Consider the following 24,605-nt stretch of genomic DNA (forward strand, 5'->3'; position numbering starts at 1 on the left):
CCATATCTACGTGAGTTTCATCAAACGGGTGATGATGAGAGATCCGAGAGTGAGATAACGGGTAAAGGCGAAGGTCAAGAGGTCGAGGAACTCATCAGATTGTTCAGGACTCTCGGCGTAGTTTCTTTCAGAGAAGCTGGTTAGAACTCCTACATATCCAAGTTCAGCCCGTACTGTTTTTCAGGGTACGGAAGGATATAAAAATCAAGTCTGAAAGAGCCAGTGAGTTTGGTTCATTTCGGCATTAAATACTGAAGAAGTAGAGTTGCGCGGCATAAGAAAGCGCACAGTAATTCGGGTCGAAGTGGTCGATTAGATTACCACGCGCTGGGTCCACCCTGAGTTACATCAGGGACCGTGATTAAAAAAACTACACACCGTTTAGAGTGGAAAGACCAAAACAGACGCTAGGCGACCAGGTGGTGGCCCAAATCCCCGGAGGAACGTTAAACGAGACTCTATGTGCGTACAAATGATGGACGGCCATAATTGGTTTTTCGATCGATGTTGAGATGAAAGCGACCGCGATTATTTAATAGCCTTGTATCCTTATCAGAGCCATTACAAACTTTAGTCTTATTGAGAGTATGGGAACGTGCTCAACTACTCCGGGAGTGTCTCAATGAATAAATTGTTTTCAACATTACATTCAGGTGGAAAAACAGAAAAGCCACTTTTTCTATTGGCGGAAGAGTGTACAGTATGTCCGGATTGAGGGAGGATGGACCGATTTCAAGGAACTATAAGATTGGGTTCGCGCGGTCTACACGAAAGCCCACGATTTTATCCGAACGGTTATCTGGGTTCATATTCAAACCCATCTAGTACTGCTACGATTACAGGCTTTCTCCTGAGTGTGATTCATTAGCTGCAAGCACCAAGTTGTATCTAAGCGATGAGGTAGACTGGTCAACTATGCTTCCAATAACGGGCTCATCGTTCATACCTATGCGGATATGTAGCGCTCCTTGTGAGAAACAGCCAATTGGATCAATAAAGTGATTTTCTGACCTTGGTGTTATTGCTTCCTGGATGTAGTCCGCAGGACACAAGCGAAATGGGGGAAACCTCAGAATTGAGGTGTTCGGTCAGCCAAATCGTTGGAGTCATTCATCTTGCGTAGAATAATCGCAAGAGCCCTTAATTTAGTGTAAAATTGGAGCGCGCTCGTCACTTACTGACCGAATAGGTCACACAAAGTATGTATGCGTTGGAAAAGGACAAACAATCCAAGCACCCTTGTTTCTGGATAACGTCGAGATGAAATCCTCTCAAACCATTTTTTCGTCTTCTACGCCGGTGATTCTGATGAAAAAATACTCACACGAGACGAGAAAGATCAACGTTGAAGTTGGCCTTGTGAATTAACGTTTATAGGGTACAAGCACAAAGATTTAGTCTGTAAACAGCAACGGATTTGTAACACACTCACAGTACCTAAAAAAAACTCGAATCAAGGTGGACTGACATTTATTGTGAGCAACAAACTTACCACTGTCGTATATATCTTCGTGGCTTTCAGGGTGTGCAATGTCTTCCGAGGATAAACTATCATCAGCTTGCCTAAAGAGTTCGGCTATTTTGTCCAAAAGATTGAGACCAAGAGTGAACACTAACTCCCGTAGACCTGTGGGTTTTCCTGTGTCATCTGGGAGAACACAGTCAAAGAATGGAAGGTTGGCGAAGGCACTTGTGACATCCGGCTGTGAGAATGGTTGACTTGTGAGATAAGCCTGTTCCTGTGCGGCAAAGTCAGGCATGCGAGGCGCCAAGTCATCTGCAATGCCAGTAAGCACGTTGTTCAACCAAATTAGTAAAGCACTTAGCTGATCGCGTTGAGTGGACAGAGATAGCCCGGGTTCGAAACCAGACATGTGGGTGATGCCACTGACAGGAGATAGGCGTGACGTTATTTCGCCTAGCTTGCGAATAACCGGTTCTAAGAAAATTTCGACTAACTGCTTTGCAAGCTCCCTTTGCCTTGTACACGGAACAACCCAGAAAGGAGCGATCTGGTTCGAAGAGTTGAAGTTGTTGATCCCGGCCGGGAGATTCTGAGACAGTTCAAACATGGTGCGTGAGCTGATGAAGGGTGTCCACCAATTTGATGTAAGGAATAGTGTTTCCGGAGTGCTGCTGGTAGATCCAGTGGCCATTAAGTCAAAGTTTGTAAGGTCGATTGAGCAAGTTGTAAGTCGACGTAGCAAAGTGGCGAGTAGAGCAGAAGCTGCCTCAGCCAAGGCCGGACAGACCGACTGATCCTTCATGTGGTGATTCTTTGGTTCATCTAACCACCAGTCAATGTTCGCGGTAATCACTGATACCCCAGTTGACATATACAAAAGCTTGGACAGAAGGTGTAGTAACGGCAAGAGGTAGCGCTGGAAGAACGACGGTTCCAACAATCTCGACGGGTGGAGGGCGGAAAAGGATCCAGGAAGTATGTACAGCAGTGCCAGTAGTCGCGGTTCTACTCGTCCCCGGTATACGAAAAACTGATCTGCATTGGATGAAAGTAAAAGAAACACGGGTATGATAAGTGTTCAGTTAACGATGCCGAACGATGCAGTTAGGGTTGGATGGTTATTATAAACCTAAAAATACCTACTACAGGATCCATTCCACAGATGTATCCCCAGAAGTGCTATTCATCCACGAACCGAGTTGGTGTTCAAGTGGGATTCGAATGCGTGTGGCAAAAGAGCCAGGTGGTGATACACGTCTTTCAACACAAATATTATCATTACCACCCCTGGATTAAGTTAACGCCTACTCCGTTTGGAAATTTCCTTAACGAAACTAAATAGATACCTAAACAAACTGTCAAGTAAAAATAAATTCCCAAACCTGCTGGCACTACCAATAGCTTAGGAGAAGGAATAATTCACAAATTGCCTGGATGTCCGACCTGAGAAACCGTTACTTGAGAGGCCAATCAACGCGTGATATGGATTCCGTGATTGAAGGATCAGTGGTACTATTTCCTGTTTGGGCGAGAGTTAATCACACTGCTAGTCAACCATTCGTGGCTGACCAGTTTATTGTCCAATTACTTGCCGGCGGGGGTCGGTTGGAAACGCTCTAGAATTCCACGAAATGAAGTCAAATATAAAATCATTCAGCTGTAGCACCCTTTCGGTGGTAACTGCCATAATTCACAAATTGCCTGGATGTCCGACCTGAGAAACCGTTACTTGAGAGGCCAATCAACGCGTGATATGGATTCCGTGATTGAAGGATCAGTGGTACTATTTCCTGTTTGGGCGAGAGTTAATCACACTGCTAGTCAACCATTCGTGGCTGACCAGTTTATTGTCCAATTACTTGCCGGCGGGGGTCGGTTGGAAACGCTCTAGAATTCCACGAAATGAAGTCAAATATAAAATCATTCAGCTGTAGCACCCTTTCGGTGCGTAACTGCCATGCCATCCGAAGGAAGGACGAGGGCTGGGATATTGCTAGACTGCCCAAGCCTAGACAGGGGATGTCGAGAGGCAGAGGTAGGGTTCGGACAATGGACCTTCCGGTCAGTAAATTCGCGCTCAAACCACTGAGTTATTTCATGAAGTGAGCCTTGTTGGTGATTCCCAATAAGGACTAAACATCAGTCAGGCACTGAAGGAAGAAAGCGCGATCGAAATCTCCTCATACTATCGACAGAGATAAATGTTTTTAGTATACGCTAGGAATTCATGACAGCAGGCTAGCAAAACACCCGTTCTAGCGCAGATGTAATCCATGATAGGCAAAGCGAGATCCACTAAATTACAGCAAGGGAAGACAGAAACAGACACGCCCATAGCGCTCCAAAGTGCCGATAGGAATGAGGAAACAAATAAGGGGCATCGGAATGTGGCATAATAAACAACCGACACTCGGGACACGCCTTCAAAAGCTACTACCTAAACAACATCAAATGAATCTCACACTGAGACTGTTAGGACGCTGGGGAGTGTATTGTGCTACGAATCCATCGACCCTTCTTTAAGCTTACTAGCATAAGAAACGAAAGTGAGGTGATTAGTTGATGGCGTTAAAGCACGATAACATGCTCATCACCGAGAATTCATTCCCATTGTCTGGTTGCAGCCAAACGGAATACAAAATTCTTCACAGATCTTTTTGCTGAGGAACAGACATATAATCGCTCCTCCTTCTAGCGTACTTCACTTCGTCTAGGCTTCCTAACATTCTGACGGTACAGGCCTATGAAGCAATGTCTCCCTGAAGACCATTGAACAGTCGGTTCAGAAGTGGTGAAGGGTTGGAGGGAGAGTTGACGAAGGAGGCAGTGGATCGTTAGTTCCTGATCCGAATTCCAACAAAACCACTGACAGGCTACAACAGCACTACGCGCAGCATACTGGCACAAAAGGGATCACAGGGTGTAAAACAAATGATCACACTAACCGGAATCCACTTCTTCAACCAATTGCATAAAACGAGGCCAAATCAGTTCCAAAGCGAATAAAGCAGTATCCGAACAAGTCTCTGGCGATTCAATGTCCCTGAGGGTTTGAAGTGAGATGACAGATTGTCGGGAATTCACAGAGAACCAATATAGTTGACAAGCCAGCAAGCGAGCGGTGTCAGGTTCCCACTGTGCTGCGAAAATGGCATCAACTAAGAGCCGTAACAATCGCTGACGAAATATGGGATTGGGACCAGCTGAAATTGCCATCGTCACGGCCAAACCAGTCAGATTGCTCAAAATAGCACTTTCCATTGGGACACGAGGGCGACCTTCAGGAGCCGTGTGCGGACGATGTATGAACCTTCCATCCCCGGTAACCGTCCGTATCGATGACTCTCCATTACTCACATTGTGTGACACACAAGAGCGGTCGTTTGCAAACTGTAAATGCTCAAGAATACGGGCGTAAACGTTTGTCACTACCTCCTCCATCTGATCCAAACCACTTTCTTCGAGTTCATCAGATGCGGAAACTGGGTAGTCCTGTATAGGCACTGAAAGGACTGTGAAAAAGAGCGAGTTCTGAGACGGTGAATTAGAGAAGTGCACAAACTTTGGGGTCACTATTGAGTTTCAACCGATTAGTGCAAGCGATTCGAGATGACTGCCACTTGTGTTAAGAAGGATGCTCAGGTAGTGTAGGATACCAAGCGTGAACATATGTTACTGTAACACGAACAGAGCCAAGTAGCCGGAGAATGAACTTGACCTTACAAATGCAGCACGTTATTCATCTTATTGTTGTTGTCTCAAAGGCGGTGAGTAGGCTGACACAGATCCACATTTCGGATGCATCAAAAGCGAAATAGAGAGGCCTCCGAAAGGCACCCTGGCCATAAAACCTGTCATTATGAACGTCAGAGCGGAACGAGTTTGAGACGTTCTGTTCGTCGCAAACCACTAACGCAGTTAATCTGGGGGGTAAAAACCAAAACTTCATCAGTGACAGCCCGCTTCATAACACATTTCCCGTGTCGAAAACAGCTGCAAGTGTTGTGGGAGGTTGAAGGTTCTTCCTGACGAGTGTGTAAAAATGATCCAGAGTAAATAGACTAAGGCACGATTGTTGTAATAATTAGCCGTTAATGTGTGAGAATAAGACACTCAAGTAAGCCGAGCCACCTGATCTTTTGGTCGCTGTCGTTTTAGTTCCGTTCGACTGGAATGCAAATCTATGTAGACTATTTCGGAAGACTCGGAAAATTATGAGCCGAAAAATATTAGTGAATATTAGTGAAGCGACAGGCAATTGACTGGCGAATTCCCAGACGGAGGTCATAAAAGGAACAAAAAGCTTTACAGTGTGGTCACCAAGGGTTAGACTGGGTTGATGTCATCGCATTATTGCATTATTATTGCATTATTATTAATGAACTACATAGTGGTGATCGTAATGATAATACTGATGGTGTTTGGCCTCAGAAAACTCAGCCAAATCCAAAACACGAGATGCTAAAAACGACAACATGCTGATGCATGTTGTGGAATATGATCGTTATTTTCATGGGTCGGCCCCTCACTAGCTGGAACTCAAAAGCTTTCCACTGAGTGTATTATGTCTAAGGTCTTTAGAAAAAATGACTGGATGGTAGGGAAGCAGCAGAACACCATCTATTAGACATAAGATTGACATGAATTGAAGCAATTCAATCAATTCAAGGTAAACAAACTCACACAGTCGACTGTAACAGGCCATGGTGGCAGCAAAGCGGTCTGGGTAGTCGGGATCGAAACCAGCTATCAGAGAGTTCATCAAGCGCATAAGCTGACAGCGACCCTCTGGGTAGAGGAATGCTGCCAAATGGGCTTTGTCTGGAGGAGATATAGTTGGTTTGAATTCGGCAGATTGCCGCTTCCTGTTGTTCTATATAAAACAGATAGTGAAATAAACGGTTTAATGGTTGTTGTCACTGATGCCAATGGGGTCGTTATTGTCTTGCAAGCACGCAAAAATCAGGCAAGCAATCTACGGAAACTAATTCGAGCTGGTTGAATGAGTCGGAAAGCCAAGAAAATCGTAAGCTGATAAGAGGACCGACCGACTGTATAGAATCTAAGAAGGTAAGTAATAGTTCGAGGGAGCCGCTCCAGTTGGATTCTTGTAAAGGTTTGATGTAATATTAACTGACGATCTTTGCAAAGCAAACCGGTCAAAAAGTAGTCTGTACATCAGATCACCTATATGTAAGCTGTTTTATGCACAGTATAGGTAAGGTGATCAGTTATTCCGTCCTGTAAGTACCCCTCACAAGTTAAGATAGCTTCTCCACAGGCCACCGGAGCATAGAGAAGGACCCCTGACGGAGAACTCACGGAGAACTCATCACTAATTCTCTGTCGGCAGTCGTTGTTCATTTTTAAACATATGCTGCTGGACCGGATACATTCGTCATAGAAACTGTTGTCCTAACTCAATACCTATCAACAGCTCCACGGTTCCTCCAAATAAATCTATCCAGTAGGCACATATTGGCTTTCCTAACGAATACTGACCTGTTTTCAGGACTCGGAACGGGCAATGACAAGCAGTCATGTCTGCACGCTTTCTTTGTCCGCCTCAACGACCCTGACTACAAATTTCCACTGTCCACGCAACACGTCCCGGTAAAAAAAATCATTTTACCACGAACTTAGGGTCGCTGGACTTGCCGAGCATAGATTGAATCAAACTACCAGCTGGGTTGTCTTACATTCAACTCACACACATGGACAAGTTAATCATTGCGATTTGATAACCTGAATCAACCGATCTTCATGCGCTGTGGGAGGAACACACGCATGGTCCGAACGCGATTGTTGGGCCTCCAGTTACTAAAAGCGTAATACAGTAAGCGTGTTTGGCTTACTCAGACTAACGGTTTTTTGAATGGCACTGATGTTTTAAACAACTAAGATTGCATTCACTTCTAACTGTCAGGCTCCTCGTGTGTGTGTGTGTGTGCGCGCATATGCACCAGTGAGTGCCACACAGCAACTCCATTCAGTAGCTCACATGCGGGCATCATAAAAGCTTTCCACCTAATCCAGGTTCTTAATGACGTTGTCCATCGGGTTTCATTAACGGGGGAAAAATGACACATAGGCGATGAGCTGTTGAAGAATTCAGGGGAATGGAACTAAGTGATATTTGGAAAAGGGTCACGTTCACTGGGGCGGTTTTTGGAAGTGGACACGGAAGGCACACGATGTGTGAAGAGGAGTAAGTAGTGTTTTTTTTTCATTGAGGTGTTGAAGCACCGGTGTTCCAAGGCTACTTTTGCTATCAATGCTTCGGAGAGGATGAAACACTATAGACAAGTATCGGGAAGTTGGGCGAATGATCATTTCGAACTACAGTCTGCATCTCCGCAGAGAACAAACCTACATGAAGACGATTTTCCCATCAGCTCGATTTTACAAAGTTTTAGGTAATTGGTCTTCATTCGGGCACTTTTGAGGATCCTTCCTGTCCCAGGTTTGCTGAGGTTGGTGATGGCAGCGAACACTGGAGGGTTGCCTCTAAAGGAGACTACTGCCGTTGATCGGCATTCAATGACATCCTGAAGTGGTTTACTATAGCCAAACGATAGGTGAAATAGAGCCAACTGGTGAGTAGAGTCGTCTGAATAGACGTTGCAGTCGTTCCAAACAAAAATGCCTTGGTTGGCTGATGATCTGCTTAGGGTGTTCGGGAGAAAGTTCACTCGAGTAAGGAAGCGGGGACAAAGCGTAGGCAACTAATATAATAAACGGGAGATTCAGCAAGGTGAGTCTCTCGTGAAAACCAAATTGGTATGCAAATGAGCGTACCGGTCAAGTAACTGTCGGGTTGCTCATAAACATTCAGGAACCACCCAACATCCATCGTATGTGTGTATGTGGATGGTGTCTTACATGAGAATTAAAACTGGTATACCAGCTTCTAGACACAGGTCTATCGTCCCTCTTCGGAGTTTCCGGTCGCTCCAGCGACAGACCACGCTTTAGATGATTTTTCAATTCCCGCAATTAAATATTGCCATTTTCCCCAAAGACCAAGCAAGAAGGTAGTGAGTTTCGGAAACTCTTATATTCAATTGTGATAAGGTCAAAACTGAGCTTCGGTACTACCTAGTAGAGGGATCCCAGTCTGTCCGAATACAACGGTTTCTCCGTTTCATTTAAAGAACATGTAACCATCTTCTATCTGTTGTGCTAATGCTATTTTATCAGTATACATGAAACAGATAACGTCGCTAAAGTAAGTGGTCTGCCATTAAAATACAGTATACTTACAAGTCGATGCGTGAACTCAATCCGTTCCCAAAACGATAGTAGGTCTCTTCCTATAGCGTCGTAATTTGTTAAAGAAACTTTAAAAAGTGGAACCCATTGTCATCGAAGTTTCTAATGTCCAGAATGATCCTGCACTAAGCTGATAAGTAAAACTTAGATAGAGACCCAACTTTATTCATCCATTTTTGCCTCGTTTGGCAGTCTATCATAATCCCCAAGGATCGTCGCGAGCACGGAGATGTGCAGGTTAGTTCCAAAGTATTAATCTGATTAACTAAGGTTAACCCTTATTAGGTTGGGGAAGAAGCCGTTGAAAGAACTCACCATTTCGCCTGAATCCGGCTCACGGATCATTTCATCAGAGGAGTTAGTATCCGGTTCGATGGATTCCTCACTGTCCCCAACCTGGAGTTCATCTTCCTCATGTTCTTCTGGTTGTTCAGCGAATGCATCCTGGTGCGCTTCCCGAGATTCGACGTCTGTATTCCCCATTGAGCCATGCTGAAAGACTGGAAAGCGGACGTGTGAAAAGCTGGCCACACTGAGAATCAGAGCAGACAACGGTCGGGAGTAACGCAACGGCGCTTCCGGTCTCGACAATCCATCCTCCAAACAAGCTAGAAGCTTTGGCATCACAGCTCGAGGACGCATGCGGGCCAAGAAATCAATAGAATGCAGGATAGTCAACAAGTGACAATCCAGGTTGCTGAACAGCATGTAATCCACGGTTATAGGGACCAACAGGCCAACCAGTTGATCCACTTGGGACACGGAAAGATTGTACTGGAGAATAGGTAAAGCAATAAGGATAGACTCAGGAACTATCTTTTGTTTAATTTGCGAATACAAACATTCAGTGAAAGGAGCCCTAGAACACACCAACCCCTCTGAGAGAGGAGGAGAGACGACAGTCACTCTCAAAGGAATGACAAGGCCGTACGGACTCACTAGATGACGAGCATCACTCCACAAGCAACTAGGAATACGGTGTACCAAAAACAGCTCGCATTTGATCGTTACCTCCAAGTGGTCACTATCTGAGAGAACCTAACTTAAAGGAAACTACTCACAAGGTTGCTGAAAACTCTTCGACAGCCCACGACCAGTTTCGCCCTTCTTGGGGCTCATCAGATAGGCGCAGTCCCTGAGTTTCCGTCAACTTTATGTTCTACTTGAACCCAACTCACTATAACAGCCACATAAACTAGGGTGCGTGTAAAAACTGGTGAAAAGTTAAGATAGAATCGGACCTGATGATGACGAAGTATCGAAGTATCGAATGGGGAATGCTGGATAAAAACTTAGCGACTTTCTAAAGCACCTAAATCACTTTCACTTAGCATGTTCAAAGATGTGTTTGGTTAAACAGAGCAAAACTCGAACTTGACATGAAAAAATAGATAAACCGTTCCCTAACAGACTGTTTGCCAAAAGCATATACGTGTGCGTGGGATGCAATTTTCCACGAGGACTATGGCATGACATGGTTATTTAGTTAATTTACATAACCGAGGGCCTTTTGCGACAGGCGGCTCGTAGTTTTAAATTAAGGTTCTTGAGGCGTAGAAATTATATCACACGGGCCATCCAAAAACCAAGACTGTTTCGCTTCCTTTGAGACCATATGGACGCAGTGTAAAGCAAAAAGCCCATTCACTGATGCGCCGCACAATAATATGAGCTGAGCCGTGATATCCAGATACTCTGATTAGCTCCGCTGCTGAATTGAATAAGCATTAACCATACATCTTTCAAGTTGGACTTTGTCTTTTCAAGATCTTATGTCACCAAGATAAGCGTATAGCGCAGTAGCATATGGAATGGAGTGATACCACTGTCACGCTTGACATCCTAACTATTCGCACATTGCTTTAAACTGTACCTGTTCGGCGCCTGACCGCGGTATGGTCTGAAGCAGCTGCGCAGAGGGAGAATGCAGTGACCCGGATTGAAACGATCGGTCGAAGTTTATGACGAAGCAACTGTGGTATGTTTTAAGGTCTGTAGTCCAAAATGATAGGCTATCTGGTGTGACAATATTTCAGGCGTTCAGTGAGGTAGTCGATTGGCCAGTTTTGAAATATTGTCTCATTGTTTTATTCAACTCTTTATTTATAAAACTAGTATGCAATACGTCCGCCAGTGAAGAGAGTACAGGTCTTTTGTCAGTTCTAATGAGACCAGATAGGTCCCCAAATCACCACAGGAGCATTCGACTCACTGGAGTACCGGATCGAGGACATACATTAGCATTCCGAAACACTGAAGACAACCACTTTACATGGAAACATGCAAATAATCTAAGTGAATCAATACAAACACGGTAGTCAAACTCAAACGTAAGTCAAGGAACATGCTCAGCGTTTGTTTCATCAACAGCATCTCTCCGCTGAATGCTGGTTGCCGGAACGCAGAAAATTATCGAGCAGCATTTGCTAACCAAACCAATGACAAGGAGACTGAATTCCCTATGGGATCAATGAAGAGGAGATGCGAACATGAATCTGGGTTAGTCCAACCCAGTTTGCGTCAATTGTTTCGATAACAGGGGTACGGGTAAGGCAAGCTCTGGACATTTACTGAAATAATTTCCCTTAAATGAAACCAATTTATGCTGAAACGCACAGGCTGTACTCAGTGAGTTTCCAGCCCGCAACCTTCCGACTTAAACGTTCGGCCACGACCGGCTGAACAGCATTGATGTTAGATCTGCATTACAAAAGTGCTTGTCAGAAACGGGATCAAGGCCAACCCGACAGAATGACTCCCCGTGCTCTCCGTTGAGCGCTCAGTGAATCCAGACTATGGGTCAACGATCTGACTGTAAAAGATCCTACTGCGTAAAAATGAAGCTATGCTGGCTGTGTAAGCGAAAGTTCCTGGGTCAAACCGCAAGCTTTCGATGAGGCTAGAATCTAAATTTGGTCAATTGGCACATAGGTGTTGATTCCGTTCAACTAGTTTTGCGTTCCAACGAACGCTGCATCTCCTCACTACTTGAGCTCAAACCATACAATCACACAGCGATTCCTGAGTATGCCTGACCATTCGAATATTTAGATAAGAGAAAAGCGCCAATTGAATCTGATGGCCCGCACTACCGCCAAAAAAACACTCAGAACAGTTACTATGGCAATGACATACTTCAGCAGGTGGGGAACCGAAATGTGCCACCTGTTTTGGGTGAGGGAAAAGTTCACTCCGCAGTCGCTGGTAGAGAGCCATGACCAGTCGGCGCGTGAACAGGATCAGAAAGGCGGCGGATTTGCTGGTGTTTGACGGATGACAGAAGTGAGTAACGGCCTGTGGGGAGCGACACACAAAATAAAACAAGTAATGAGGAAAATGCACAGAATAGAATATTCTAATGTATCCAAGCTTGTACCGATGCAAAACAAACAAACTAGAGGTGTAAGTAAGATAACAGTGCCGAAAGAAATGAAGTGAAGACACTACTTAACTTCACGAAGGAAGGTACCCGTGAAATGCATGCTCCCATTAATGGAAAAGTAATTTGAGAGAAAGAAGTGATCATAACGCACAGGTAAAGAAAAGTTACTAACAATTTTGGTAACTTGATTTTCCGGAAATTGAGATGATGGGAGAAGCATGGGAATTCAGTTGCAGCAAAGTAACAACACAAGAAAGCTGAGAAACGAGCAGCGAAAAGCCTGGGATAGAAAATGAGGACCAGACAGTCCGAGATTGGCGAAACAAAACTGCCAATGACTGAATCATCAAACGTTGTATCTGGCAGTGATTTTCGATTGCAAAGTCCAACCTTGGACAACCTGACGGTGTCTCAGTTCTCGACACTTCACTTCGGACGGATAACACAACAGCTTCGAAAAGAATGGGTGCCATGGCTGAACGATAACCTTCAAATTTTGGTGTGAGTTGGAGTGAAGCGGTCATATACTTCACGCGTAGTGAACAATACTGGTTATGGAAGGTCGCTTGAAACGTGAAAGATTGTGCTACAGGATAAAGTGCACTAAGTGACCTAGTGCCTAGCAGATTGGCGTCGATTACCGCCATTTCGGACTAATGCACCCCACGATAAACGGTTTACTCGAATTTGTTAGTTGCGATTCTGAATAATAATAAGTCCAACCCAGTTTACGAACCGTGCAACCACACTTTTCACGCTCACTCATACGAGCATATAAGTTCCCATTGCGACCCATAAGAGTGAGCAGAGAAGGGTGGAACACGTGACCCTTTGATTGCTTCAGGATCCAGGGTTTGCCGACCAGCTTGCTCAGCTGGCCAATTCCATCTATTCGCAAAACTTGCTTTCAAAGGGACGTTCGATTCGTAAATTATGACTGAGAGTCAGAATGTTTCATGCACATAAATCAACAGCCTATGGTTTCATCTGGCTAAGAACAGTCGAATGTTGGATGCTATTCCGTTTGCGTGTAAATGTGGGACTAACCAAGTAACATGGTAGTGCAGTACGAGAGATGAAATCCAAGGACGTCTTCATTCTGAGCCCGCAAAGCCTCGGGTTCTGTGGCTGCGGATCGAAAGATTTACATCGATAAAGTGAATTCAACTATAAATGACAATCAAAAGTTTCAGCCTTTGAAAAAGGAAGAATCCTATTATCGATGCAGAAGAACGAGTGTCCTATCTTGAACTGAATCTTTAACACGAGTGGACCGACGAGATGTAGAGAGATAATAAGCTAACTGGTCGCTCAATATTGGAGCTTTATCAACTTTCGACAAAATACAAATCTGAGGTATCTCTTCTACCAATTTCAGTCCCAGTCACTGCAATATAAATTAGCCCGGTGATTGGCTAGTATCTAGACACATCGAAGACTTGTTAAACTTGGCTGAACATTTGGGAACGATAAATATAAAACACAGATACATGCGTTCAGCAGATGTACAGTGACTGCATGAAACTGCCGACTTTCTGTGTGAAGCAATTATCCCCGAGAGTGCTCAACTCCTCATCCTAGTGCAGGTTCCCAAGGGCCTGCTTCTGCTGTGACCCGATAAACTTAGCTTGAGTTTCCGAAATTCGAGTCGAAAACAAATTGGTGAGGTGGCCACGCACAGTCCAAAGCGACAGAGGGCGAGATGGCTCAAGTGGTTAGAGCGCGAATTTATTGACCGGAAGGTTCATGGTTCGAACCCGACCTCTGCCTCTCGACTTCCCCTGTCTAGACTTGGGCAGCCTGACGGTATTACAGTCCTCGTGCTTCCCACGGGTGGCACGGCAGCTAGGCACCGAAAGTGTTACAGTTGAACGATTTTTTTCTTATAAGCGACAGTACAGAGTGGTGGTCAGCATCCTCACAACATGAGCGTTCCGCTTATGTAATGACTTAATTAACTAGAACAAAGTACTGTATCGCCAGCAACACCCTAAAACTACTCGACACTCGGACACGTGTTTCTCCTGATCTAGAATATAGTAACATCGAAAATAAGAGAATCCTTTTTGGCTCAAGAGCCACCGAGCTGCTGGTCCAGAAGATCTTCCAGCTGCTCTGTCCAAGGATGGAGGTGAAACCCTCAGCTTCTATCAGGGAGAAAGAGACCATCTCAACTACCTGGAAGGAGTCAGCATTGATGCCCATTTTCAAAAAGGATGGTTGCAGTAAGCAGGTTAATCGTAGAGCTTGGTCCCGTTGTAACCAGGCTCTTTGCGTCGCTCATTCTCCGTCACCTCGTGAAGACGGAATCCAAGGACAGTAAGCAGGATTCCGGCCGGAAAATGGTTGTGTGGACCACATCCATCAAGTGTTGGAGCAACGGTATGCGTAGGGCGCCCTATAGTCTCGCAAGGCCCTTTACTTTAACAGTGCGTTCGATTCCGCTGGCCCGTTAGCTCTTTTCAACACGCTTGCACAATAGCGCATGTACAAGGAACTCGCGAACATAATGTGCTTTTTGTGGATGCGTGAGAATGTATTTGGCATGTCAAAAGGAAATAAAGGATGTTACGACACCTGTTCACCTTCCAGAATGGAATCCACAGGACCATAACTGTGCTTGGCTAGAGACGGTGACAGAGATGGCGGCTAACTGATATCATTGACATTCATGCAGTCGGTTACTACCCAGATTGTCTGACTGAGTGCTGGACGCATAACAGCTTTGGACGTTTGTAGTGCACTAGCCGTAGGCCACCACCAGCTCCATTTTCATGCTTTTTCCACTATAAGGCTTTGTTAAAAAAGGTGACATCGAGGTTACTTCCTGCAAGTGGAGCCAATCTATGCTGAAAAGCTGAGAAGCACTGAAGCATAGATTAGCTTCACTTGTAGGACGAAGTCTCCACCGAAATTCCCAAATCTCCCCACAGCACCAACCTACTGACATGGTTGTACGGCAACGAAGCAACGGTGTTAGTAAATAATGTTGCTGTCAATGATGATGACGATGATGATGACAGTGCTGGTTTCCGGCGATAAGGCGCTAGCCACGTCCTAGTAATATTCATTCAGATCTCACACTAACCTACGACGAAGATAGTTGATGGTTTAATTATTTACTAGGATTTGTTGGCCCTAGAGGAATGGCACAAAGTACAGAACTGTCATAAATCAATTTCTGTGGTTGCTACTCGCTGATCATTTGTTATGTAAGTTTTCCTTGTCGTAAGCACTACGCTGATTAGTCTCACACATTGGTCTTTAAACTCATTACTACTAATATGGCCCTTCTTAAGGCTTATCGGATAGACTTTGTTCCGGGAAACTCGTCAACAACAAGTTAATTTTCAACCGGCTGTTTATCGTGATATGGCCATCGATTTGTTAGGCCAAAAATTCCAATGTACGAAATCGCTATGCAGTGTAAAATATGGGCGATAACTATGAATTTTATATCGTGACTCTATGGATGATTTAATATGAAAAACATGGATGATAATGTTGGTATCAACGCTCCGATTATTGCGCAGATCACATAAGAGGAGAGAGTGTAGCAATGATGCTGATTGGAATCACTTATTCATATATCAGACAGCGATATTGTGAATAGGCTTCGAAGTTCAACTGCTTGAGTGTACCAGAGGGTAAGCGTACACGGAAGCTCAGTCGCTATACTACGCGCCCGGTAGGTAGAGAATAGGTGGTTTTCTCCTTTTTGCCAGGTTACCTCTGTTAATCTGAAATCACAATCTCAGTCTGGTAAGGGGCACATACTTGATTTATAGTTGTTTGTGCCGTCAAGATAGTGACGCCCATCTAAGGCTGATTTTCCTACATGGACGTCAGCATTTACTTTGGAATCACTGAAGACAACTTCGCGGGGTAGTTAGTACACTGAGGCAACTGTTTGAAAGAATCCGTGGACATTGTCCAGAAAGGTCAACCTGTTGAAATGAATTTGAATTTCAGTTCAAATGCCAAACACTTAATCGATTCGAACAACACCGTTCACATAGGAGCCTTTCAAGGAGTGCACCAAGTCACAAAGTTTACATGAACTAGACTGTTGTAGAGGCCGTATCTATCCGACGGTGCTCAGTTAACCTTTGTGCAGAAAACAATTCGTTCGGACAGCGAAGTTCAAGTGTCGATCAGAACAGGTGAATCCTGACACTTCAGCGTAGTGAACATTACTCAGCTTAATGCGTAATGCATATTGTGTTGAAGATTGCTCGAGGACCACAGTGCTTGTTTCTTGTCTCATCCTTAGAATAAAAGTGGTTCGAGGGTTTGACAGGAAGACTTCCGGAAACTCACAGAAGCTCTAAGATAACAAAGTTAGTGGAAAACCAGCGCCCAAACCATGTAGGGCTAGTCACCATTATCAGCAAACTCAGCACTGCATCTCCATAGGAAAGAGGTAAGACGAGTACGAACCTTGTAGAATTTCTCCAACCGAGGAATCACAGTGGACGGACAATCGGGACGATCCGGACCGATAGCATTGATCAGCAGTGTGGCATAATGATGAAATACTAGCGGTTTCGTCGCTGCGTGTTCATCGGCAAAAGATGATGGACCGTTTGGGAGTGTCATGGATCGTAGCAGACCGCAGAACACGCGTTCCAGATGAGGCTCCCAGTCAACACAACCACGACAATTGCGTGCCAAAAGAGCGAACAACCGAATCACGTCCTTGGGGAAATGGAAAATCAGGGTCACAATGGGGAAAGCTGACACGGATAATAGAGGCATAAAGTGTCATAACTCAAATCCAAAAGTCAAACTCACTTGAAACCGCGGACCAAAATCTGGTATGAGGTACCAGAAGTCGAAGACACTTGGCAACCAAGTTCGACTAAAAATAAGTCAGAAAATGGATCATAGTGGAAGCAAAGGAATGAAAAGAAACTTTTTGGTTATAAATGGTCCAAGATCCAAAAGAGGAGAGTCAAAAGTCTGTGTGAGAATTTTGTATTTTCGAGGAATTCCGAGCTCTACCGAGGATACGGTTTAGTTCACGGATCTATGATCCGATTGTGCCCTGAATACCATACCTCAGTAAGAATAAGTAAAAACTGATACACTTATGCAACTCTGAATTAAGCAGAACTCTTTCGGCAGCTGAAGAATCGGCATGCGTAGCATATGACCAAGTCGCCGCGGCTATCGGCACCGGACGGATTCTTAAACTGGAGTGTCTTATGTACATCTGAGCACCTGTTTCATAATTCTTCTGTTGCGAATTCAGCCTATGCAAGTTTTTGTTATGAACACCAACAGCTACCAAAGACTTGGATGTGTCCGTTGCTCGTCGACGCCACATCTGACAACCACATAACAAAACGGAATTTATCGCAGCCAAAGTGAACCGCCACTTGGGGTACAGACAATAACACATAACGTAAGCCTTAGATATCCTTGCATCAACCTCCTCTATCACATTGCAGGAGAAGTCAGTACAAATTTTAGGGTAAAAAAGATTCCACAACTTCGATTCGACATGATGTGCATTCGGGCCACTCAAAAACGAACAAAGTAATATATAATTACCCAAATGAACAAAGCCCATTCTAACAAACAGAACGGGGTGAAAACGGAAAAGCATTGGAGTGCCAAGTGGGGCTCACATTTTCTGATCTGACCAACAAACATAGCGGCACATGGGGCTATTGTTGCCATGGTTGCAATATTGACATCCAGCTACCTATAAAAAGACCACTAAAAGCTAAAGGAATAACAGCTGGTTGAGAATTTTGCCTACACTCAATCGATCAAATGAACGTGAGAATCCAGGTACGCATTTTTGGAAAAGTGCGTACAATAATTTTCTCACAAACGGCAACACAGTGAAAGAGAACGTGGCAACACGCGAGGAAGAATGTCTGCGGATCCGTAAGTGTGCCAGGTGTGCGTGATCAAACTTCCGACTCACTTGATTGTATCGAAGGAATTCGGATGGAAAGGAGTGAACATGTAGAATTTGTTTGAAGCAGGTCGGTCGAATGACTCGAGCATACGACTCGTTATCTCGTGCCGGTACTTCATCCATATTTCCTCGATCGAAGAGACTGGGAAAAATCTGAATAAATGAAGCAGGTGGATTGTTTAACAGCCGTCCTATGTATGAACAGAATGGGGGAATACGTGGATGTTGGTCCCGAGGACCGCTCCATATTGGGTACCCCACATGGAGTAGTAACACGAACAAATAAAACAGTGCAAGAACAGGTTTTCGAGTGACTTGGATGCAAGCCCCATCAGAGTAGCTGAGGTAACCGAACGAAGAGGGCAATGATAGTATGGCAGATCGCGGTATGGGGGCTGTGCGAAGTCCCCCCATTCAGGACACCATCATGAAGCAAGACTAGTGCGACTACAGTCACCGAATTAAGACGAACCACTTTTGATGGAATCCTTCATATGATCGTTCCAGAGATAGACAGCTGTTCAACACTTTATTAGTTTGGATAAACTAAGCGGATGAAGCCAACAGAAGGATCATGTGAAGAACTACAGCTATCTATAGGTAAAAACAGACTATCTCGAGCACTAAATTACTGAGAAAGCGATAGTTTACGATACGTGTATTTAAGCTGCTTCAGGATGTTGGTTATTGGCGGACACTTTCCTGGAACCTTGATAGAACATCAGAAAAATACTAGTATTGTTATAAAATGGGAGGCTGGAATATCGAAAAGAACAGAGTGGGTGGATATGGTCCAATTAGATTTCCGTCGGTTTCAGAGCAGAAAGCTCCGAGCCAGAAAGGTGAAATGCGCTAAGTGCTAGTGCACTAGAAATTGGCTGGAACGTGACTCCTAACTCGCATGGCCATCCAACCTTGTAAAAAATCGCAATTAAACGGACCTTGATAGAACATCAGAAAAATACTAGTATTGTTATAAAATGGGAGGCTGGAATATCGAAAAGAACAGAGTGGGTGGATATGGTCCAATTAGATTTCCGTCGGTTTCAGAGCAGAAAGCTCCGAGCCAGAAAGGTGAAATGCGCTAAGTGCTAGTGCACTAGAAATTGGCTGGAACGTGACTCCTAACTCGCATGGCCATCCAACCTTGTAAAAAATCGCAATTAAACGGGACTACTCAGGTGCAAATATTGTTTTTTTAACCAATATCTGTTTGCAGCAAATGTGTAGGCCGCAGTAAATCCGAAAATACTTTTCTTAGAGAACAGACTAACCCCTGGATGACGTGCAAAGGCTTACAATGCCAAACACTCATCATTCCACCCGAAAAAGGTAGAAAAGTTCATGGTAGTAGGATGAACCAATAGAGTGCACGAAACCGCTCCACATCACCAGTTAATATAGGGTAGTTCAGCCACGTTAGTTGGCCTTTGGGTCTATACCAACCAATGTGCCGTACGCCGTAGCTCAGCAAGTCGCAGAACATCAGCAGAACAGGGAGTCAATAGCCCCAGTGAATGTCAGTCACGAGAAGGCAAAACTGAAACACTAACACTCACAGCAACAACTATGATTTAAGTAAGTGGCTCTCTAGCTTATTCGTGTCACGACTCCCGTTTGCGATCGCTTAGTAGCTAGCAACCCAACACGTTTTCGCCTGTCTTGATAATTCATCACACGTCGGTTGTGGAAATTTGCCGTTGTTTCAGGCTTTGATCAAGTTGATGACGAACGTACGGTGATTTCCACTGATGTCCTGTTGTCCTGCATTATCAGTACGTGTTGCTCGCCCTTATACGATTGTTTGGGTAGGTTGATCCGTCACCTAGGTTGACCTGGCTAGCGCCGTAAGGTGATTTCCACTGATGTCCTGTTGCACTGCATTATCAGTACCTCTTGCTCACCTTTGTACGATTGTTTAGGTAAGTTGATCCGTCACCTAGGTTGACCGGGCTAGCGTTGTCTCGCATGGTACGGCTTCGTATTTAGCATAGCTTTCCATTGCTTACTATGGACAGTAGTTTGGTGGCTACGTCATAATAATGACTTCCGCCGGCTGAGCACAGTTGCACAACTATATGACCGCATCACCCACGCTGTATCCAATCTGTGACATTTTCCACAATGTTTCGCGTTAACCTCATTTGGTTTAAACTCGCAGGACACGAACAAACCTGACAACATTCACTGGCCCCTCAATTACCTCTTTTCAAGCTTCTCGTGTGATTTTTCATTGAAAATCTCGTTCTGCTAAAGATGGCAGCGTTCAAGGAACCCGAAACTGTTGGTCAGAAGAAGCACATGCGTCCTGGTTTTAATGCTTTGCGAATAACTTCAGTTGTACCGAGACACTCATCTGCATTCCAATTGGATTTTCCGGGAGGCTCACCTAAAACCCTGCTTCTTGTTTATGGCGTTTTTGGGGCAAGATAGCTCAGTGGTAAGAGCGCGAATTTACTGACCGGAAGGTCCGTGGTTCGAACAAGACCTCTGCCTCTCGACTTGCCCTGCTAGGTTTTGGCAACCTAACAGTATCGTAGCCCTCGTGCTTCCTTCTGGTACCATGGCAGTTAGGCACCGAAAGGGTGCTACAGCTGAGGGCTTATGGCGTTACAGCTGGTACGGCATTCGAGATATCGCAATACTGAATTGGTATGTAGATGACTGTATTGGTCGTATTTCGTGCAATTCGGGTTCAAGTAGAACATAAAGTTGGCGGAAACTCGGGGACTTCGTCCGGCTGATGAACCACAAGTGCGAAACGGGTCGTGAACTGTCAGTTTTCAGTAACCCTGTGTGGTGTATAACTGAAATCATCATCATTACCGTCATTCTCACTAACAGCAGGCGGAACAATACAGCGGCAGTAAACGTTGGTGTTTGGCTGCCAAATATATCAACTACAACGTTCATAACAGAACAAAAAGGTGGACTAGTATTTTGTGGTAGGTTTTGGTGAAACGCAGAACGAAATCAGTTCTCGTACCCGTCATCGTCATCACGGTATAACATCAGTACTCATACACTGATGCGCCGCTGCTTTAAGACCATGATTTATTTGAAAGCCTAATTGTGAAGAATAGAATAAGAGTGGACGGCAAAGGGACTTGGTGCCTACATCGCCAAACAATCTCGAAGGAAACTAAGAACAAGAACGCCATTAACATCGATTGGCATCCCATGTCTTGTAGCGTCTCCAACGGCAGTGAAGCATCGGTGTTAAACACCGATGTCATGCTGTCGATGATGATGATGATGATGAGCGTCTCCAACAAGGCACAGTGTGAATCAAGCGATTCCAATCCTGAAAGGGGTCGCACCGACAGCGCCCAGGCTCTTCCCAATCTCTTTCAAACCCCTCTGCCAGGTCAAAGGTTGGCCGACCCTCTGATTCTGCCACGCACGGAAAACAACGCACGCTTGGGCGAACGATGGTTTGGCATGCGCAGCACATAGCCTGACCAACGCATATTCTGGTGCTGGATATATTCTCTGAGGAAGTCCCCATTGCACAACCGAAAACCCGCTTTCTACTTGCCTCGTTAAGGATTTTACTACACCAACCTACACTTTCTAAGGTTCTGAGACGGCTATTGTCGAACACCTGAAGACGCCTCAGTTCCGTTGCCTGCATAGGGCACACCTCACGGTCATACAACAAATCAGCACATGCTGTAGCCTGATGGACACGTCCCTGGGGATTCAGGGATATACGACTTTGACGCAATGGGGGCCTTGCAGATTCGTGCATTGACCTCATCTGTAACACTACATTCGAAACTAATACTACGTTCGTAAAGATGGACAAGGTACCACGCTTCAGACAATTCACAGCTGCCATTTTCCTTACATTGTGCACATGACAATAGATGATTCTGTATTCTGCCTTTTTTCTGTGGACTAGTGCTTGGCTGACACGGATTTCAAATAAGCATTGATGACCGAAACGGAACTCATACCCGGGCTATAGGCTTTGAAATTAGCACCTGAATTTCACTACTACAAACTCTGCGTAGAGCTAAACTGATTGCATTGTTTTCTAGTACTGCTACTTACTGACGTTGAAAGTCCTGTCTCAAACAAATATGTAGATTCACTTTGTGAATTTGGTAGGACAGCAGAACTGAGATGATCAATGCCAATCATACAGATCACACATATAAGGACCAGTTGAATGGTTCAAGGCTTACTGTTTTTTACTAAGAGCCGCCTGGTGGTCAATAACTAGGCTAAGAACCATTGGATTGGATAAATTCTATTGGTCTGTCAGGTCAGGGGCAGGCTGCGTGTCTCATGAAAGTTGGACTTTCTTTAGTAATACCATGCTGATTACTACTGTTTCTGTACTCTTTGATTAAGTCTTGAGCATCCTGATAGTGTCCTACGGGTCAGACAAGCGTGAGTTATCCTAGTAAAAGTGATCACGCACTACCGGGGGGTACGGTGTGATGACATCAGCCTAAGCATCTCACTTGATGTTTACGACACGACGAATGACGGAAAATCTTCGATTGCTGACGCATCTGCCCTTATTGATAATGTTCTAGTGTGTAAGAGTTAAGCATTAGTTATCCCCGATGAGGATGACGGTGCGAATATGACTGAGGCACTACAAAAACGTATTTTCGATGAATCGCCTTTGTGCCTCCGGGGTTATAAAATTTACCGCAAAGGTCTCAACTCTTACTCGTCACTTCCACGTTTGCAATGTGGAAGCTTGAAGTTCACTTATAACATGGTACCGCTTCCTTTTAATCAATAAGTGAGAAGACTCACGCAATAAATTTCAGCTTTATCTAATAAAGTAAGTTTGAAATACCTACCGGGGAGTAACGCCTTATTTCGGCAGTGAACGTTTCCACAACGGTTTAGGACATCAGTTGACGTCACGCGTCAACTCACGCCGGTCACATCATTTCCGTATGACAGTCAGCTCAATCAACTACTACAGACTACTATATATACTGAGCACGTTTTCTATGAAGATGTAGATTCGTCTTACGTCAGATGTTTGATGCCAGGGTAAGGATCTCAACTGAGGTGTAAAGTAAGAAAGATCTCGTTTTAGAAAGATGTTATTCCGTTTGTGCTTCACAGTTCAATTTCCAGCTTAAGGTATTAAGTGCTTTTTCTGTGCAAATGATTTCTTCATTATACTGATCCTTTTCGAATGGAAATTTTCTATAAGTGGGATAACTCATGAAGTTCTTCACAAATGCTTCTCGTCACTCCGAAAAAGGTATATAAACCGGCAACTAATAGTTAAAGTTCACATAGTAAACCCATATTGAATATCTCAAAAGGACTATAAGCACGTAGAAGACAAGTGTAACAACTGAAAGCAACCCACGTTTTGACAACACGAATCAAATCCACGAGGCTGCCAACATTCCGCCTGGAGGAAGAAAAATGAAAGAGCATTTTAGTAGGATCAACATCAGTATACATTGAAAAGTACCACTTCATCCAAACAGCCTCCGTATAACAACCCTCTTCTATTCGATAGAGCGGTGCGGATGGGGAAACCACGAATGAGGCATGGTCTATTGGTCCCTCCGAACTAAGGTCGCTCCAATAGAAAACATGCTCTTTAAATCAAGGTTGATGTAGGATGAGAGGCTTGCAACTGGATTAAGCCTATACGAAAGAAGAACCCGAATCGAGTGGCAACTGGGTTACATTCGGTTCACACAACAGTGTAGAGAATAGGTCTGCTCATTCAAAGACGCTAACAAATTGAACACTCACTGTTAGGCCAACTTCTTCGTCGTCTACCAGTTCGAAATTAGAACAGTTTGCGATTGGTGATCAATGGGGAGAGGATTATCTGGTGTGATGTTTTCTTATCAATAACACCGTACGAAGTTCAACGTTCTTCGACGGTTTAGCACAACCGATCTCTCAACAATGCATTCACTTTCAACCTTAATTACGAGGAAAAGAATAATGCGACTTCGTTTTAGGACATCCTTTCCAGCTGATCTAGGGTGATTAGAAACACTTTTACGGATGAGAATGACCTTTTATCCAAAAGTGTCTTTTAGGGGCGACCTTATTGAAGTCCCCCCGAACTCAATCATTCGACAAGCGAGCTTCGTACAGCTCGTAGGAATATTTCAAGAAGTTCTTACGCTTTGGATTGATAGAAAGGCAAGGGTATAGTCGACGTTTTCATTGTTGCAACAATATGAACGAATATTAGAGAGACGGAGACAGTTTGTCAGTCTATAGGCATTCCTGGGATATAAAACCGAAAGAATCTGTAATCAACTGAACCGCCTGTGCGAAATATGAGATATCCTTGCTTACAACCTCAGTGGATTATTCCAAATGGGTCATTAAAGGAAATGTTTCAAATGATGTGCAACTGGATGGATCTGGAAGGGGCCGAACTCCGCAAAACACCGACTCACACTTTAAAAAACCTATCCAAATAGGCTCCGAAGGATACTCTCGATGTAGGAGGCGGAAGCTGTGTGAGTGTCTTAGTTCACACAGTACTCTCCCTTTATAGAAAACATCAATGATGAGTGGTGATATTACTAGTTGGAAAT

General features: G+C 44.4%; 1 protein-coding gene across 1 annotated transcript in view; it reads right to left on the bottom strand.

Moving 5' to 3' along the window:
• Nucleotides 1-24,605, bottom strand: part of T265_12982 (hypothetical protein) — a gene marked incomplete at both ends in the record, with an annotated part of 54,882 nt that overhangs the window by 19,337 nt on the left and 10,940 nt on the right. Inside the window, 9 exons of the mRNA XM_009166596.1 lie at nucleotides 1,493-2,500; nucleotides 4,411-4,977; nucleotides 6,149-6,338; nucleotides 9,053-9,511; nucleotides 11,873-12,031; nucleotides 16,560-16,817; nucleotides 16,914-16,980; nucleotides 18,058-18,204; nucleotides 23,402-23,446. Of these exons, the coding sequence (XP_009164860.1) occupies nucleotides 1,493-2,500; nucleotides 4,411-4,977; nucleotides 6,149-6,338; nucleotides 9,053-9,511; nucleotides 11,873-12,031; nucleotides 16,560-16,817; nucleotides 16,914-16,980; nucleotides 18,058-18,204; nucleotides 23,402-23,446 (2,900 nt within the window). The remainder of the gene's footprint in view (nucleotides 1-1,492; nucleotides 2,501-4,410; nucleotides 4,978-6,148; nucleotides 6,339-9,052; nucleotides 9,512-11,872; nucleotides 12,032-16,559; nucleotides 16,818-16,913; nucleotides 16,981-18,057; nucleotides 18,205-23,401; nucleotides 23,447-24,605) is intronic.

This window comes from Opisthorchis viverrini (genome assembly GCF_000715545.1).
Source record: "Opisthorchis viverrini unplaced genomic scaffold opera_v5_28, whole genome shotgun sequence".
Lineage (NCBI taxonomy): Eukaryota > Metazoa > Platyhelminthes > Trematoda > Opisthorchiida > Opisthorchiidae > Opisthorchis > Opisthorchis viverrini.